This window comes from Prosopis cineraria, unplaced genomic scaffold (assembly GCF_029017545.1).
Source record: "Prosopis cineraria cultivar Desert tree isolate PC_DT_omini unplaced genomic scaffold, ASM2901754v1 PC9, whole genome shotgun sequence".
NCBI classification, from domain to species: domain Eukaryota; kingdom Viridiplantae; phylum Streptophyta; class Magnoliopsida; order Fabales; family Fabaceae; genus Prosopis; species Prosopis cineraria.
The window spans coordinates 18443940-18462381 of record NW_026555340.1 but is presented as its reverse complement, the minus strand read 5'-3'; the positions used below and the strand labels follow the sequence as shown (position 1 = coordinate 18462381).

At 31.6% G+C, this 18442-nt stretch overlaps 1 protein-coding gene across 1 annotated transcript; it reads left to right on the top strand.

Moving 5' to 3' along the window:
- The first annotated feature begins 499 nt into the window (after nucleotides 1-499).
- Nucleotides 500-13154, top strand: LOC129320176 (alpha-mannosidase I MNS4). The gene is made up of 17 exons (XM_054965432.1): nucleotides 500-755; nucleotides 1354-1473; nucleotides 1560-1652; nucleotides 3457-3543; nucleotides 4424-4514; nucleotides 4790-4845; nucleotides 5121-5193; nucleotides 6222-6331; nucleotides 6574-6624; nucleotides 7552-7640; nucleotides 8288-8369; nucleotides 8460-8573; nucleotides 9253-9332; nucleotides 10346-10481; nucleotides 10955-11025; nucleotides 11120-11357; nucleotides 12412-13154. Exons 1-17 carry the CDS (start codon nucleotides 636-638, stop codon nucleotides 12628-12630), a joined length of 1830 nt encoding a protein of 609 aa, XP_054821407.1. The 5' UTR covers nucleotides 500-635; the 3' UTR covers nucleotides 12631-13154.
- Nucleotides 13155-18442: the final 5288 nt, after the last annotated feature.

The window sequence follows — 18442 nt, the reverse complement described above, 5'->3', positions numbered from 1 at the left end:
AAAACTAACAGTATTAAGATTAAGGATTTAAAAAATACTTTATAAAATTAAAAAATTAAACTAAAATCTAGTATAAAGTTTAAGGACTACATGTATAATATATTTTTTGGTTGATAAAATTAACAATGTTGGGTCAAATGACTAAAAAGACACGTTACAAATTAATATATTGAAATAAAATTTTATACAAAATTAAAATATTAAATATTCTGTCATTGAAAAATATAAGGTATTTGTAACTGAATCTCGTCTCCCAATAAATTAATTACTTATTTTCAAATTAATACCATCTTCTCATATTTAATTTTATTTAATATAGTATTTTATTTTTAAATAAATATAAAATGATTTATTTGTAAGAGATATTTAAAAAATAAAAAATATATATTAAAATATTAAAAATATTTTATTATTTTAAACATTTAACTTCTTAAAATAGAGTCATTTTTAGCTTAAATTTATAAAATAGTGTCATGTGGAAAAGGTCCAAAAAAAAAAGAGGTTGCGTCGTCTGGTGAAGCTAGCTGCGGGGAGAACATAGCTCATTGCTGAGGCAAGCAAATCTGAAGATGTTGCTATCTTGAATTGCGACTCCGCTGAGTCGGAGAGAGTGAAAAACGGAGTCGCTGTATCCCATGAAAGCTCAACTGTTGATTCAGATCTTCTCATACTTCGTATTAGCCTCTGTTTGTTTCATACAAACAACACTCGCCGATGGCGTGACCCCTGAGGAAGCGAAAGAACTTCGAGATGAGGTGGCTCCTCTTGTGATTTGTTTATTTTTTGTTCCAGTTCAGTATATCTGTCGGAAAAAGTCCTTTTTTTTTTTTTGTTGCCGATTGATAATTGGGATCTTGCTTAATGTCTCTGCTGATCTTTCAGTTGCTACACATCGGTTTGATGTTCTTATTGGTTGAAATTGCATTGCCTAATAGTTTTACGACCCTTGGCTATTTGAATGCAACAAAACTCATTGGGAATTCCCTTTTGGATATATCTGTCAATTTCCATTTGACATTAGATTAGCTTGCAAAACTGACAGGACTTTTTATTGGGTGATTTATATTGGGGGAGAAGGACATTGATTCAATGCTTATGTAGGTTCTTGCGAAGCAGGTTACATTTAAAAGTTCTTTGCCGTTACAACTATAGGGCATGATTTGATTGTGCATGCTGAACATGATGTTCCGGTGTCTTGTACTGTTGCGAATTTGGACCAAAATAATCATTAGTGTCTTTTGGGTGAATTTCTCTATTTCAACTTGTGTCACGTAGTGGGTAGTTGTATTCTATTTTCTGCTGAAGCTATGGCTTTTCTTTAGCTGGTGAATTTTCTTTATTGTTAAAATGCAGGTCCGTGAGATGTTTTATCATGCTTTTAATGGATATATGGAGCATGCTTTTCCACGGGATGAACTGAGGCCTCTTTCATGTGGGGGAGAAGATTCACTTGGTGGTTATGCCTTAACTTTGGTAAGGAAAAGAATTCATATATTGAGTTATAATAAGAAATTAAGAATATATCTGCAATACTGATGTCTGTAATGTGTCCAAAACAGATTGACTCGTTAGACACTTTGGCTTTACTTGGTGACCAGGAACGCTTCACAAGTTCAATTGAATGGATTGGTAAAAATCTTCGGTTTGATATAGTGAGTGAAGGGCATTATTTTAACATATGCACATGGAGCTTTTTATTTATTTATTTTTTAAATTGCTATTTCCTTATTTAAGGGCAAAGGTCTACTATGTGACCAATAGGATGCATTGTAGACTTATCAATAATCACCTATAGACTAATCTTTGAATATGTTAAGTGCATATGCTCTTTTCTATTCTTGGTTCACTGACTTATTCATTCAGATCAAAATTACCATGAGCTGGCTTTTGACGCCCACACTCAAGAGTGCTCGATTTGGTATCATGTTCTTTATTTACCCAGAAAATTGGATAAAAATTTCTTTCTAGAATCAGTTCTTTTAAGTGGGTGAAGGGAGATACTTGTTATGCATTAGGAATTGTTGGAAGCAAGCTGTGGTTCTACTTCCTAGAGGGAGTTGCCTCTCATGTAAAAATATGGTGCGTGGCAGATAGCGAATAAACAATTCTACGTAACAGTAAGAAATGCATCAAAGGCAGCTGTACCTGGCGCGATCTCTATTTTATTTATTGTAGTTTAGTAATTGATCCCTGCTGGTGCAATTTCCTACAAGTCCTTGCTTCCGCACCCAAATTGGTTTTGATGTCTGAACCACAAGGTTTAGATGATTCACTGTCTCGCATAAGTACTAATTTTATTCTTCAGGTCTATAATCAAATGAAATGCTTCTTAATACTATAATCTTTTTTTTTTTTTAAGTATTGATAACATAATTCATTGTTGAAAATCAACTTCCATCAAGTTGAAGACTTAAGTTTCCAATCATATGGTAGCACATATTCTGTACTTCTGGAGATTTTTGTAAATAAAGCCTTTTTGTTGATCAGTTATAAATCCATCCTACTGTAATTTATATGGCACTGAATGCCATCCTGTTAAGAAATAATGACTATAAAATGATTAGTCTTAAAATCAAAATTAAAGTTAGAAGTCCGTCAATGGCTTTAACTAGGAGAAGACTACTCATCTAAAATGCTGTTGATGTGGCAATGTATGGTGATGTATGTGGCATTTTAATGCCAAGACCAAGAAGAGAACATAAAAATTTATGCAAATGGGAAGATAGAGTTATTTTTTTTATTATTTAGTAATGAAATATTATTTGGGAATTATGGTAGTGTTGAATTGTATTGAATCTTATTGGTCTGAACCCATTTGCATCCGTTGCTTCTCACTATTTGAATCGATTATAGGAATGACTATATATATAAGTTCAACGATTGATTACATTGCTCATATTTTCTGCCTTTTGTGAACGCATATTTTCTAGCTTTAACTTATCTATGATCAAGATTAAAACCTCTCAGATTTGAATAAAAATGTGACTATGGACGTGAAAGCATCTTGTGCAAAACCAGAAACTTTGAGAAACTTAATTCTCTTTGATTCGTGGGATAGAGTAGCAGCCAATACATATAGGATTGGTAGTGACAACCCTACATGAACCCCAGATAAAAGGAATTCTATCAGCCAAATTATAGGAAACAAAATCTAAGATAGTCAGGGATGATAATAAAAGCAAATTATGGATAAAATAAATAGACACACTGAAAGAGCGAAAGTAGTTGATCAACATTCTAGACATGTGTGACACAAGTACGTCACACACCAACACCACTTGATGATGCATTTGTAAGTCCAGATTTCATGATATATTCCTTCAATATTATCCATACTAGCTTGTTTGCTTTTTACATGATGAAATTATTGATTATCTTTTACAATTTTTGCTTCCATCTCTTATATATTTGCCTATGAATACTTATATATGTGTATGTTGGCGACACTTTTTGCAGAATAGAACAGTTTCTGTTTTTGAAACCACCATTAGGGTGCTTGGAGGCTTACTTTCTGCTCATCTAATTGCCAGCGATTATGCTACGGTATCAGTTATATGCATCCATATATGTTTGTTCTCTTTTCTTGTATAATAAAGGAAATATCATTGGAGGTTTAGCTTCAGGTGACTAGATGGATTTCTTCATTTTATACTTGATTTATCACAAATTACTAGCATAGCATAGATAATCATGCATGTGTGTTTCTGTCTATCTTAACAAGAGTGTATGATCTGCTTGATTTAACTAAGCTATAGGTCTTTGTTTTTTTAGTGAAATGTGAAATAGGTCCTTGGAGACTACTTGAGCTTGTACAAGGCCTTATTTAGCTTGCACCCCTTATCCTTAATGTCATTAGTGCCAAAACCAGGAATGGATTTGTATTGAAACATCTTCATGATCCTCATTCAAGAAAGCATTTTTTTTTTTAATTCCATTGCCTGGTATCCTGTGAAACTTTGGAGTATTACCGCTACTCACCCAAACTAATCTGGACCCCTGCTATGTGGGACCATTCTTACTAATGGCAAGTTCATGGGTACCTTAGGAATGCCTTCAACATTTTTATTTATCATGGCTGCATATTCTAAGACTTGAACTTGAGACCCTAGGATAAGTTGATGCAACTCTCTTGACCAGTCGAACCTAGCACTATACTTCCCCTTGTTGAAGTTGCCAATCTAAATTTGCTGATGAGGGTTTTCCCAAATTTGATTGTGTTTAATGTAGCTATTGTTGCAAATACGAAGTCTTATCTTCATACCTTTTATGTTTTGCTTTTTTTATCATTTAGGAGTTTTATTCTGGTGAAACTTGTGTTTCTTCTTGTATGTTTACTGCTTTTATTCTCTAGGTGCTTACGGTGTAATCGTAGTGTTCCAATTTGGAGATATGATTGAATCATCTTCACATGCATTTGCCGCAGGGTATGAGAGTTCCATCATATGACAACCAGTTACTGAACTTAGCTGAAGATCTTGGCAGGAGGTTGTTACCTGCATTTGACACTCCTACAGGTATTGCTTCTCATTTTTTTAATAGAAAAAAATTATTAAAGTGAGTGAGAACATCAAGAAAGGAGGATAAGGCAACTCCTTAAAGAGAATACGACATAGAAATATAAAAGAAAGGAATACTTGATTTTAAACAAGGTTAAATCTCCCGTATTTATTGTATTAGATGGATGAAAACTTACTTGCCAATAGTTTTCATCATAGCTTTATAGATAACATTGTTTAGCTTTCCAGTCCATTACATGCCACCTTCTATCTCATGCAATGTTGTATTGCAGGAATTCCATTTGGTTCTGTAAATTTGTTACATGGAGTTGATAAACATGAAAGCAAGGTAAGGTTTTTTTCTATGCCTCATCCATTTGTCTTGTAATCTATATGTCCAAAATCTTTGCTACTCGCTGGTCTGATCAAGTTCCCAATAATTAAATTGTGTTTAACTTAGAAAAAGGGTGTAGAAAAAATAAAGTCAATCTTTTGTGGAGCACTGTTTAGTGCTAGAGTTTGATTGTAAGTTAAAACTTCTTTGTTTTCTACTTTCTTTAACATAGGTATTCTACTTTCTTTTGTGGAGGTACTAGAGTTTAAAATAATTACTTTTGTGCTTAGATTACTTCAACAGCTGGAGGAGGGACATTGACTCTTGAATTTGGAGTTCTGAGCCGATTGACAAATGATCCCAGTAAGTCTGCATTCTTCCTCTCTCTCAGATCATATTTGCCACTGAAGTAGTCTCTAGGAAGGACTTGAACGCAGAACTTAGTCGCAAAGTTGGAACTTGGTATTATTTTAGATATGACCTAGTATTCACTAGGAAAATATATTTATCAATGAGAAGTTGAGATCCATGAAATATCATGAATAATTGGTTAAAATATTTGTATCTCATTCTGCATACAAGGGCCTATCATTTCCTTGAAATATCATCAGTTGAGTAATTTATTTAGAATTAATCTTGATTCATAGACGTGGCAGTGTGCCATGTTATTGTCTTATAGTGCATTTGGATCCTATGAAATGCTCAAAATGTTGAGATATCTCAGTCCTGAGATTTTCAATAGAACAGGATAGTCTTTTCTACCATTTGTCTGGTGATGAGCTTATGATTTATTTCAAGGATACCCCGTGGAGAATCATCATTTAATTCCTTGATTTTAGATTGTCTTTTAATGTCATGAATTCTTCTATAGAGCAATTAGTTTAGTTATTGCAGTGTTAATCCACTTTTTATCAATCATTCATGTCCTAGGGTATCTAAATCTCAGCTATATGGGCCTTATTTATTTGCTATTTATTGAGATTGATGGGTAGTTATTGCTGACAATCACCAATATGCCTGTGCTTTGGATTAATGAAATTTGTGTTGAGGACTTGAGGTTCGACCTTATGTAAAATTCTATTGTCTTTTTCATAAAATTGGATTGGGTCATTGGGATTAAGGATTTCTTTTTGTATGCATGGTTTTGACTATTTTCATAGAGAGATTTTTGTTTTGACTATTTTCAATGTTTGCTTCACTTTTCCTCCATATGGTTTACCTCCATCTCCAAACTGGATACTTGACCGGATTCCAATTCAACTAGCTGAACCAGCCTGTCTGGTTGATTCTCAAATCATCGCTTTTATCATTAATTTCTATATCCTTTTGGGGAAGGGAAGGGTTGAGTTAATTCCTTACATTTATTCACATGTGCATTTATTGACTTGCAGTTTTTGAACGAGTGACTAAGAATGCAGTGCATGGACTTTGGGCACAGCGTTCAAGGCTTAATCTAGTTGGTGCTCATATTAATGTTTTTACTGGTGAATGGACCCAGAAGGTACTACATAAACTTCACTGGACAAAGATCATAAATTATTAATTTCAGGCAAATTATATTTATATACCACATCTCTGAAGCTCAGGTGATGATTGGGTTGTTTATCAGTTGCTTGATATTACCTTCCATCTTGTCATTGCTCTAGTGATAATTTTTTCTGCCTTAATAAACTCAGCCTTAGTGGCATTGATTATTCTTTCTATTAGTATCAGAAACTACAGCCATCTCTATGATTTTTGCAGGATGCTGGGATAGGAACTAGTATCGATTCTTTCTATGAGTACCTTTTAAAGGTCAGTGGCAGCAACTGGAATGATTATTTTTATTGTTCATTTCATGACAAAAGAAGAGACTTGGCAAAGAGAAGGAAAAGAACAAAAGAAGGATTACAATTTGGGGGACGATTTAAAAAAGGAGGGGGAAAAAGAAATGAGGAACGTTGTAAAAAATATTTTTAGCCCTTCAATCTCTGACAGTTCTTCAGAAACATTTGAACTATACGCATTTCTTCAATAACTTAATTGAAAGTTCAATATTGAAAGGATCCGTGAAGTTGATTTCTGTTTCCCATTAGTAATTTCGATGCATGGTAATTCACCATTCACCTAGTCACCATCTTGATTCCCCCTTTTTTTTGGGTAAAATCTTGATTCCCTTTAATAATTTGTAGCCTTGATGTGTTCAGATTTTTTGTCTAATAAAGTACTAATATCTTTTGTTTACATCATTGGTGCCTGGCTCATGGCTTTAGAATGGGTTTCACAATTAAACATCCAGGGATCATATAGCTCTTTTTCTGATGATGTTAATCTCTTCTTTTCATTTCTTTGTTTTCCTTTACCTTGGTTGTTATTGGCTGTTAGGAGGCAGGGTGGGAACTGGGAACCTTATCCTCTGATTCTGTGCTTTCTTCTTTAATGAATTAATCCTTCTATCCAAAAAATAAAAAATTTCTCCCTGTCAAGAGATAAACAAATGGAAGTAATTACTCAATGTTGGTTTCATTGTATGCATGAGAGAATATGTATTTATTAAAGCATATAAAATTAGTATACTTATTCTGCCAGTCTATTGGATCATATGAGCTGTACTTTGTTTGCTGATGTTTTTTACAGTACCAACTCATAAATATGTAAATATCTTTTTTAAGTTATCCTATAATTTCTTTTTTATCATTAGTCAGTCATATTCTCTAATTCTTCCTTCATGAATTTTCTCAGGCTTATTTATTATTTGGAGATGAGGAGTACTTGTATATATTTCAAGAAGCTTATGCTGCTGCCATGCATTATCTTTACAATGACCCTTGGTATTATTTGTGGCTTTACATGGCTCCCTGTAATTACGGTTGACTTGTCTCCTGTTATTCTTTGAAACTCTCATGTTTGTTTGTTATGCAACTTTCTAAGAATTCAGGCAAAAATAGGGAGAAATGGAAGACCAAATGACATAAATTGTCGCGAGACTCAATAATGGTGTGTACATAAATCAAAAGTATTCAACCATCAACTCAATCATTTAAGCCATTAATATTATTGTTAAAGACTTCCTCAGAATTTTAATAGCTCCTGGCATTTTTTATTTTTCAATATGATCACCATGATTGGTTCCTTCAACATTTCCCAACTACTCTGCTTGGCCACTTTGTCTGACATAGTTCCTAGTGAACTCTAAGTTCCCATGTTTAGCCCTTTCAACCACCCAGTCTTCACTGGTTGGGTTGCTCGTTAGTTCACCTGTATACACAGCTCCCATTCCATTGCCCAAGTCTTCAATAAAAATTCATAGGGTCTACACTCTACACTCTTCATGGTTCTTGGATTGATTGTGGCTATCTAGGCAACTAGGCTTTCCATGTCTAAAGGGATTTTTAGAAAGATCTTTGTTAGTACCTATCTCATTAATACCTCTTACATAACCCAAGTCTGAAACCTGGATCTTGGCTTATTTTTGCAGGTATGTAGAAGTGAATATGGATTCCGCTGCTATTGTCTGGCCATTATTTAATAGTTTGCAGGCATTCTGGCCTGGCCTTCAGGTTTTTCTTTATTAATTTCTAATACTATATAGTATAAACAATGTTAACACGAAAATACAAGGGTTAGTGAAACATGCTCATGTTCACAAGGTTTTAGCTGGAGACGTTGATCCTGCAATTCGTACCCATGCTGCCTTCTTTAGTGTATGGAGAAGATATGGTTTTACACCAGAGGGTTTTAATCTTGCGACCCTAAGTGTTCAGGTATATTTCATGCTACTACGTGATGGTCGATGTGGAAGTGTTCAGTGTTGACATGAATTTCCCTTTTTTTATCAATAGTAGCATTCTTGTACATTGGTGAGCTGCTTCCAAATCAGTTGGTGGTAAATAAACTTCTATGCTGAATTTGTGATACCTATCCATGATCTACTAAATAAGCTTGATACCAATACTTCTTGGCATCTGGGTTAAATTTTTTATGGATTTAATCAGTTGGATTTGTCAAAGTGATGTCGCAATCCAAATATATGGTCGCGTGATTCTGTGAATGGTTTTGATATTTTAGTCTGTTTGATATTGATTGACACATAGTGGGCCAAGGCTGACTGAATTGAGCATTTAAGGTGTATGTGTAAACAACACTGAATGTGAGTTGGTCTTGGTCTGATAGCTAAGGGGTCCTTCATTTAAACCTTACTCCCCAATATATACTCATCCAGCACAACCATCTGAGTTATACTTAATGGGTCCATCTGATATACTGTCTTTTAATCTATTGACTCCTTGATGTTAATAACCCTTTATCACCATACATAGCCTGAGAGGCTTGCATCTTCCTGGCAATAGAGAATTGTCATTCTTTTGTGTGTGAAATAGAAAAGCATTTCAGAAATTTCTTACAATACTTATTAATTGTTCTTTTTTATCCCCTTATTTTCAGCATGGACAGAAAAGCTATCCTTTGAGGCCAGAGTTAATAGAGAGCACATATTGGCTGTACAAAGCTACCAGAGATCCCAGGTATTCTCATAACTGCTTTTAGTTTGTAATTTCTTAATTTTCTTTTCTGGTAAACACTTTTAGTTTTTAGTTTAATGATGACATTTGAGCTTTTCCTTTCTCTATAAATGTATTCTTGTTAGAGCAAGTGGTTCTGTTATTGGTTCCATACTATTCTCTACAATCATTTCTGATCATTCAGAAAAATAAAAATTATGAAGAATGAGAACCTTGCAGCCACTCTTCATGTTGCTTTGTGCATAACAAAATGCAGATTTTATTAGAATGGATTATTGACAATAAAGTGACTACTGTAAATTAATTTGTGTTCTGTGAAAAGTAAAATTTGTCATCTTTTTACATTTGAAGTCGTATAATTTATTAAAATTTTTGGCCAAGATTGATGAGCTGGACGTAGATTTTTATTGGTGGGGGGGGGGAACAGGGATGATGAAAGTTTTGAATAGTAGCAAAACTGTCAATATTACTTCCTATGTCTTTGATAATAGACTTTCACCTGGCAAATGTGATGCAATAGACACCTTTTAGCTCACATTGAATGAGTGTCATTGTCCAATACTTAGTGCTAGTATCTGGAGAACAATAAATGGATGATGGTAAGATTTAATGGTTATCCATTTAGTGGGTTGTGTTACTATGCAGATTTCCAAGGTATTGACAGCCTGGGTGATTTTTGTTGATCCCTGGTTATTCATTAGTTGATGCTGATGAGCTTGTTTTCATTTTAATTCTTAACCGTCTTTCCATTTTGGAAGAAATTAAAAGTCAATAATCGGATTTTCCACTGTATTTCATTGGATTTTTTTGTTTTCATTCCTCTTTGCTTCCAGATGATGTATTGTCATCCATCTTGTAATTTTTTTTCCCTTCTTATTCATAAATCTTGTAATTTTGCTATGAAGAAGCAGGATTTACTTATTCTACTTCAACTTATATGAACTATTTGTTGATAACATTGGCTGCAATTTTACTTTATTCATATAAATTTAATTATTGTCTGTGTATCTTTGAAGATATCTTAATGCTGGGCGGGACATAGTTGCTAGTTTACAGTATGGGGCTCGATGCCCTTGTGGATATTGTCACATTTCGGATGTTGAGTCTCACCATCAGGAAGATCACATGGAGAGCTTTTTCCTAGCTGAGACGGTAAGAATCAACTCTAGATGAGTTTATGTATCTCTCCTTTTAGTTATGTTTCATTGATGATGGTTACCAGAATAGGTACATTGATCTTTAGTTTGGGTTCGAATTAATGTCTCTACTAGGATTTAAAATCTCACAGAATTTATGTGGTGCTGTGCGAGTCAGATGGAGAGATCACTTGTTTTATTTTGAAAGTGTTTTGCAACAAAATTTCTTGACTGAAAGGGGCCAGCATGTGTAGCATTGGCTCTAGCTTTGGAATCTTAACCATTCAAGAAAACAAAATAATTACTTGTAATTGCCTGGCCTTCAGCATCTGTCATTATATTGCAGAATTATCATTTTTTTCTCTTCCTTGATATCATCTTTTATCAAAGTATATTCTTTGTCCCAAACATTTCACTAGTCGTCTAGGTTTTCACATTTTTCTGCTATATTTTTGGAGGGACATGCTGATATGATCTTATTACAATTAGGTCAAGTATCTGTGGCTTCTATTTGATTTGGCTGTGGGTCCCGATAACATTGTGGAAAATGGGCCATACAAGTAAGTGCACTAATTCATTTATCAGGATTGGCTGGCAGATTTATATTTTCAATAAAACTGAGTTGCGTGTTTTCTCTGTTGTGCTTTGGAACAGGTACATTTTCAGCACTGAAGGCCATTTACTGCCAGCTACTCCTCAAATATCTCTTGTCAAGGAACATTGTTTATATTATGGGTCATATTGTAGAATGAATGATGTAAGACAAAGACCTTTTACTTCAGAGATTGAAAATGATCTACAAGAATCCAATGATAGTACAATCCATGGAAGCGGGACTCATGCTGAGTATATGTCAGATTATAAACCAACTTCTATTTCAGGTTTGATCAAGGTGAGTGCTTGGTACTTTTTCCTACCATCCCTGTAGAATTCTTCCTTTCTCCTTTGTGCTATATTCAGGGTACATTCACTGAATATTACTGCGTTTAACTTTTAATGCATAATTTCTTCCTTTTTTCATTAAGTAATTGAAATTCAGAAATCAAGTCACCTACCTTGGATTTGGCTTCTGCTGCAAAATTTCCTTTTATACTGATTCCGCATATTATGAGACGGTTGAAACAGTTAGGTAGTGCTAGAATCAGTCACTCGTTTCTCTCTGGATTCTGAAAATAAAGAATCAATGTGATGTTTTGGACGCTTTAAGTGGCATATTATTAACAAGACAAAAATACCCCCTCCGGACCACAATATTAAACATTTTCTAGAAACCTACTTGGTCCAAAATATAAGATATTGGATAGGTTTTATATATATTTTTCCAATTATACTCTCAATTTACTATATTCCACTCAAGTAATTAATGATGTTTTGAATAAGTCAACTATTATATTTATTCTACTATGTGGCCTGAAAAATAATTATTTTACTCAAGGGTATGAGTGAAAAAATGTAAAATTTTTTTGCTAACTTTTTAAAAAACATAAATTAGTTAATAATGATTTATTTTATAGTTCGAAGGGAGTATTTTATATTTTACAAAGACTAGTCAGACAACTGTTTGCATTGCTTGATAATGCAAAATTTAACCAGGTTTTACTTCTTCCACACTCCTAGCCTTCCAAAATGAAGGAAAGTAAATATTTTTACCCTGCTTTTATAAGCCTCATATTCGTGTCTTCCTTTATCATTATCCCTGGATTTTATTCACATAAATATAATGTGCTAGTATTTGGACTTCGTCATATCATCATCATCATCATTCCTTCCTACTCTAGCATGTCCCTTTTTCTCATAACCATCTCCTTGCTTCTACGGTGTAAAGTGATATAAACATTAGCTGACAATCAACCACCCACACATGCAGAAAAGGGATGTTTTGAAACTTTGTTGTATTTTTGGATTTTTCACTGCATTTTGGATCAGTTCTTCAATGTTACCTGCAGGGTCTTTGCCCAGGATTAACTCATGGGCAGAAGTTTGGTATATCATATGTGCATCCACCTGATCCGCCTCGTGATTATGAGACCGTGACCGTTCAACAGAAAGAACCGACCGTTGTACAAAGCCATGCGGTATTGGTCATTCCAAGCCAAAGTCCCAAACCGGACCATAACAGTGACCAGAATGATAATCAGACTCATGAATCTGATGAGTCTACCTGAAGTGTTAGGAGGGGGACTTCTGGTTCTGGTAGAACTCAATTTGATAGACCCCATGCAGCATGAAAGATCGTGTATGATCTTGGGCTAAGGAAGTGGATCATCAAGGGTGAAGAATATTTGTGCCTGTGAAACTCTGGGATTGCTACCTGAAACAGATCTTTCATTTTCATTATTTTGTTCATAAAGCCAAAAGCCTGATTTTGATCATTCTGGCAAATTTTTTGATACCGTGGGCATGAATGAAGCTAGAGGCCTGAATTATGGATGAACTGGTCTGTTAGATGCGCCTTCTCAGACTGTTGCCAGAGGCTGAGACATAATTTTTGCCTTGTGAGTTACGATCTGCACTGGGCTCGTGTAACAGAATTTGTAATTTTAAATTTGTTTTTGTTGTGTCATTATTTCCAACACATTTCTGTAACCTGTTGTAGAAATCTCATTTGTCTAAAGATGATAGGCATTGTTGTCAGATACTCGAAGGTGGACCACAGTTTCAAATGGTAATGTAGCGAGCCATTCTCTTATTTTGTCCATTTTGTTGACTTTCATGAGTCCTAGACCCAGAATTTGTTGCTGTTTCTCATTCACCACCTTTGAAAATTTGTGAAGTTTGACGCAACTGCAAAGTATCAGAGGGACTTAGATCTTTTTTATGTTGAAAGTTGGGAGCTTTCGTGGATGATTGGAACGCCGTTTTGTTTTTTTTTAATTAGAGGGGCAAGTACTAAGGGTCTAAAGTTATGAACAGGATAACTTGTTATTTACACCACAGCTTATATGTCATTAGGTTATAAGGTTATTGGCTAGGATGCTAATTTCAAGAATTAGTTTTTAGTATGTGATTTTCTAGATGGTTTTTTTTTTTGGAGAAAAAAAAATAATATTAAAGTAAAAAGATTAAAATGCCATGAAAACAATCAAGGTGAAAAATCAAAATGCAAAGAGAGATAATTTTCATCTTGATCCCTGATATCAAAATGAAGGAAGTAATTAAGCAAGGTGATTTCCAATGTTACATGATTTTGGTTCTTATAAAGTTAATTATTGGTAACAAACTTCTTGTTATTGTACTTGAGCCTGTGAGATTGAAGGGAGATGATAATTTTTTGTGAAAATTGAAAATCCATCATAAAACTGGACAAAAACACGAGATTAAGGTACAAGGTTGTAATCAATGGTATCATTATCTTCTTTCTTTCACACTCACGCACATTACACTTTGTTCATATGGATGCATGCTTATTAAGTAGAGTCGATAATTTAAGCAAGCCACACCTATTTGAATTAAGTTTTATTTAGATTGAATTTAAACTAGCCTACCACATGAAAAAATTTCATATAACCAAATCCAATTCCAATTCCTTGGGCTTTCAGGGTGGCTTAAATACTTGAATTATTAAATTTTTTATTTTTTTATTAAATTTCAATTTTTCTTTTAAAAAAATTAATGTTTTCAATTGTATATTTTTTATTAATAATAAAAAAAAATTTTGAATATTAGAGCTAACTCATTTGGGTTCGGGCTTGGCCTAGATTTTTTCATGTTTATTTGAGCGACCCAAATAAATTTGGAGTAAATGAAGTTTTTTAAACTTTTAAATTCGACTCTAAAATTTTTCAAGCTTATTCGAGCTTTATCCAAATTAATGCTTCTAATATTAAGTCTCTGCTATTTCAAAGTGCCTTCGTGCTACTAGGTTAATAGGACATCGGCATTATTACCTTAATTTTAATCAAATTATCTTGTAACTAATTTAAATTTAAGTACTCAGATTTGAAAACATATAATTTTATTTATTGATGTAAGTATTTGGAGCATGAAGTGTGAATTTTTGACATGCTCAAGAGATAACAAATTCTTATTATTTGACCTAATTATAGTTGACGGTTTAATTTTAGGAGAATGGCAAGTGGATTTGTTGTGCAAAATAATTAATACTGTAGTTTCTTGAGCACATTATTTGACATCCAAAATAGATTATATTTATTAAAAGTAAGAATATAAGGCTGGGTTAGGCTAGCTCATTTTTATATTAATTGAAGACATCTCATCTCAATACAAACCAACTTGTGTGGATTGGCAGGTTACCTCCCAATTTATTTCAATAATTTTCAGCACTTAAAATTTAACCCATATAACTCATATTACATGATAACGTGATTTAATCTAAATTATTTCCTAAAAACATAACATAATTTACCACTAATGTAAGGACTTGTATTAATAACATCATTTTCCAAATGTAAAAGACAAAATACATTAATATAACATGTTTATTACCCATGATCCATCACAAAAACATATAGATCTTTGACTTTAAGTTTATGTGTGAGACAGATCTAACCTATAATATACGTGCACCCAGACATGCATGCAAGTTTATACACATATACATCTTCCGATCTAGAATATAAGTAACGTTCAAATATAATCTGCATACTAATAAAATTTAATTATATCTCTATTTTCATGAAAATATCTTATAGTTTTCCCTTTTTATCATTTGCTCTAACTACTAATGATGAATTAAATTAGAAAGGAATTGAGAATGATGAGTAAATATAAAAAATAAGGTTAATAAATATAATAGGTAAAATAAGAAAATTAATTTCTACAAACATTAAGTTACTTATATTTTATATTCTTATTAGTTGGAAAAAAAATAACTTATATTTTAGATTAAAAAGAGTATATATTAAGTAGGTCAAGTTTTAATCCAAATTGATTGACCCATTTAACCTAATATCTTGTGTTAAAAGGTTTTTTTTTTTAATTTAGGTTGCAGAATGGGTTTTTCAAGTCAAACTCTACTTTTCAAGTCGAACTCAACTTATATTAAAAAAATTTTTAAAAAAGAATTAAATTACAAATAATTCTCTTATTAATAAAAAGATAAAAAAATAAATTAACTTTTAAATTATAGTTTCAAAAGCGTTTAAAATTTTAAATTTATTTTTGTATAATTTTTTTAACTTTTAAAAATAATCAATTCAACTTTTATCACTAATAAAAATTTATTTTAATTATTAGTTGATTAAAAAATTAAAAAAATTAAAAATTACAAAAAAACCCAACAATTATAGATAAAAAAATTACATAAAAAGATTAAAAATTTGTCATTTGCCATAATTTTTCAAACCTTTTTTAATTATTTTTAATCAATTAAAATTTAAAATTAATTTTTATTGACAACAAGAGTCAAATTATATTATTTTAAAAATTAAAAAAAATATTGTAGAAAACTTTTTACACTTCGAATTTATTCATTTACTCAAATGACCCCACATTTATAGCTATTTATTTCATGATTATGACAAGCACGGGGTGTACAGTGAGTTAGTACTAATGCTGTCAACGTACATGCACAGAGCATATTTTTTACAGCGGCTAGTTTACTGACGATCTCTGCTATCAACGTATCACTTTATGCAATTTGTCCATTTCTTTGAAGACATTGTTAGATTTGATGAATATCACATTCACAGCCTGAAGTTAAGAGAATCAAAGTTAGATTCTAAAAATTGATTCAATAATACTCAAGTTTTTTATATATGTTTTTGGATTAAAGGAAAATTTCAATGTTTAAAATGTTAAATTTATTTTTTATATAATATTTTTATTTAACTTTTAAAAAATAATATAATGATACTCCTATTACTAATAAAAATTAATTGTGGATCGACTGGCATGATGACATCCTTGTGATGCTTACCTCGCGGATTTAAGCCATGCCTGCAAATGTTTTGACCTTTGCCATTTGCAAACTCAAATATTAAAAAAAATAAGTTGACCATTAATTGATAAAAAAATTATAAAAAATGATCTAAAAAATATAGAAAAGAACCTAAAATTACATATAATGAGCCAAAAAATCACTGAAAATGATCAAGTCAATCATAATATTCGATGTCATTTTTTATAATTCGTGTACTGTATTCAAAAGTTAGAAAAAATATTATATTAAAAATAAGTTTTGTATTCCAATGCTTTTGCACTAATAGTTTAGAGATAAATTTACCAGTTAACTTTATATTTAAAAAAAACAATGAGTTGTAGAAGTTAAATTTTTACTGTCTTTTTTTCTTTCTTTACCAATAGAAAAATTGTATGGGTACTGTTTCTCTCTGTTGGTTAATCTATTTTGTAATTAATTCTATTTTTAAAATATATTAAAATAATCATGAGTAGTTTGAAAGAAAAGGAATTCCCTAGATATTATTTTGACTAACTTAATTGATACTATTTTCATTAAAAAATGTAATATATTTTTAATCTTTCGAGATGTAATCATTGTCTTTTTTAAAAAAATACCCGTATTGATAATGACTTTATATTTATTGTAGAGTGTTTAATAGGGATAAATATAAAAAGATGAGGTTAGTTTGAAAGTAGCTAACAACTTTATTGAGGGGTGAAATTTGATTAAAAATTCTTTACATTTTTTAACAAAATGAGTATAAATTTTATAATTTTTCTTAAAAACTATATCTGTCTAGTATTGTTCTTTCCTTTTAAAAAAAGACTATATCTAGTAGTGGTAATTCAAATTTAATTGTGCACTAACCTCAAACTCAAAGAGAATATAGTTCTTCCGTATATATAGTTTCTAAATCAACAACATTTTCAAATTCAAGATTCTGATCGAAGTATAAATTTGGACCATCTAATAACTTGAATGGATTTTTAGAATTAAATGGAAACGAGTCATTTTGTTGTAAGGCAAAAAAATTAAAAATAAAATAAACAACTGGGAATCTTAGGAAAGCTGTGAAGGTGATAAGAACTTGCTTCCAACATAAGTCTGCTGCTTCAATGTCTGTGTCTTTGGTTTTTTGGTCTGTGAATGTGAAAGGGGTCATGTGGTTCTTTTGCAGGGTACACATGTTGTTTTGTCCACACCATCTCTGTTTTTATCAATTATTATATTATGTTTTATATTTTTCTGTAAGTTAGTTAGGTTTTTAATAAATTTTAAAAAATTTGTAAATATTATTAATTCAAACAAGTGTAAATTTGAAAATATTAGTTATAGATAATATTTTTAATTTCAAATGTAAGTCTTAGTTTGTGATTGGAATTTTTATTTATGACTATATAAATTAATATTTGCAACTCATTTTTTTAAAAAAATTTGAGACCTTATTATTATTAATTCATTTTTTAAGACTTAATTGTTATTCTCCCAATTTTTTTAACTCTTTATTACTCCTCCGATCTTCTTTCTAAGTTATTTCTACTAACCTCATCAATATCAATATAAAAAAAAATAAAAGAATAAAGTATGTAAAATTTCAAATATGTCCATATATAACAAATTCATAAAGTAATATTATATTATTTTTTCTCTCTAAGGTAACTTTAAAATACTTTTTAAATATTATTTAAAAAGTCACATCGTGACTTATAAATAAAATCAAATAAATTTTATAGAATATGTCTTATAAATGAGACTAGAGGAAGTATGATGTAATGAATTAGAACTCTTCACACAGCACACATACATTATTTACATAACATATTCAACTTGGTTTTCACTATTCTCCCATAACTGCATAAATAATTACTATACTTCAACAATATATAAAATAAAATAGCTTGATATCCCTCTATGTTATCTTAATTAAAAGAACCGCCTTTTTATTTTGAAAATTTTCATAGATCTCCTTAAAAAAAAAAATCAAATGTTACATCATATAGCTAATGGACTATTAAATCCCATTGTTAATCTTTTTAAACCAAAACATATACGTTTAATATAAATATTTTTTTACCAATGTATCAATGAGCCCTCATAGTTCCCTTCAATTTTTA

Bases quoted from the DNA above. Each gene is read 5' to 3' on its own strand.
- LOC129320176 (XM_054965432.1), top strand. From the start codon at position 636: ATGAAAGCTCAACTGTTGATTCAGATCTTCTCATACTTCGTATTAGCC. The intron at 4,515-4,789 runs GTATTGCTTCTC...GTTGTATTGCAG, and splicing joins TGCATTTGACACTCCTACAG to GAATTCCATTTGGTTCTGTA. The intron at 9,333-10,345 runs GTATTCTCATAA...GTATCTTTGAAG, and splicing joins AAAGCTACCAGAGATCCCAG to ATATCTTAATGCTGGGCGGG.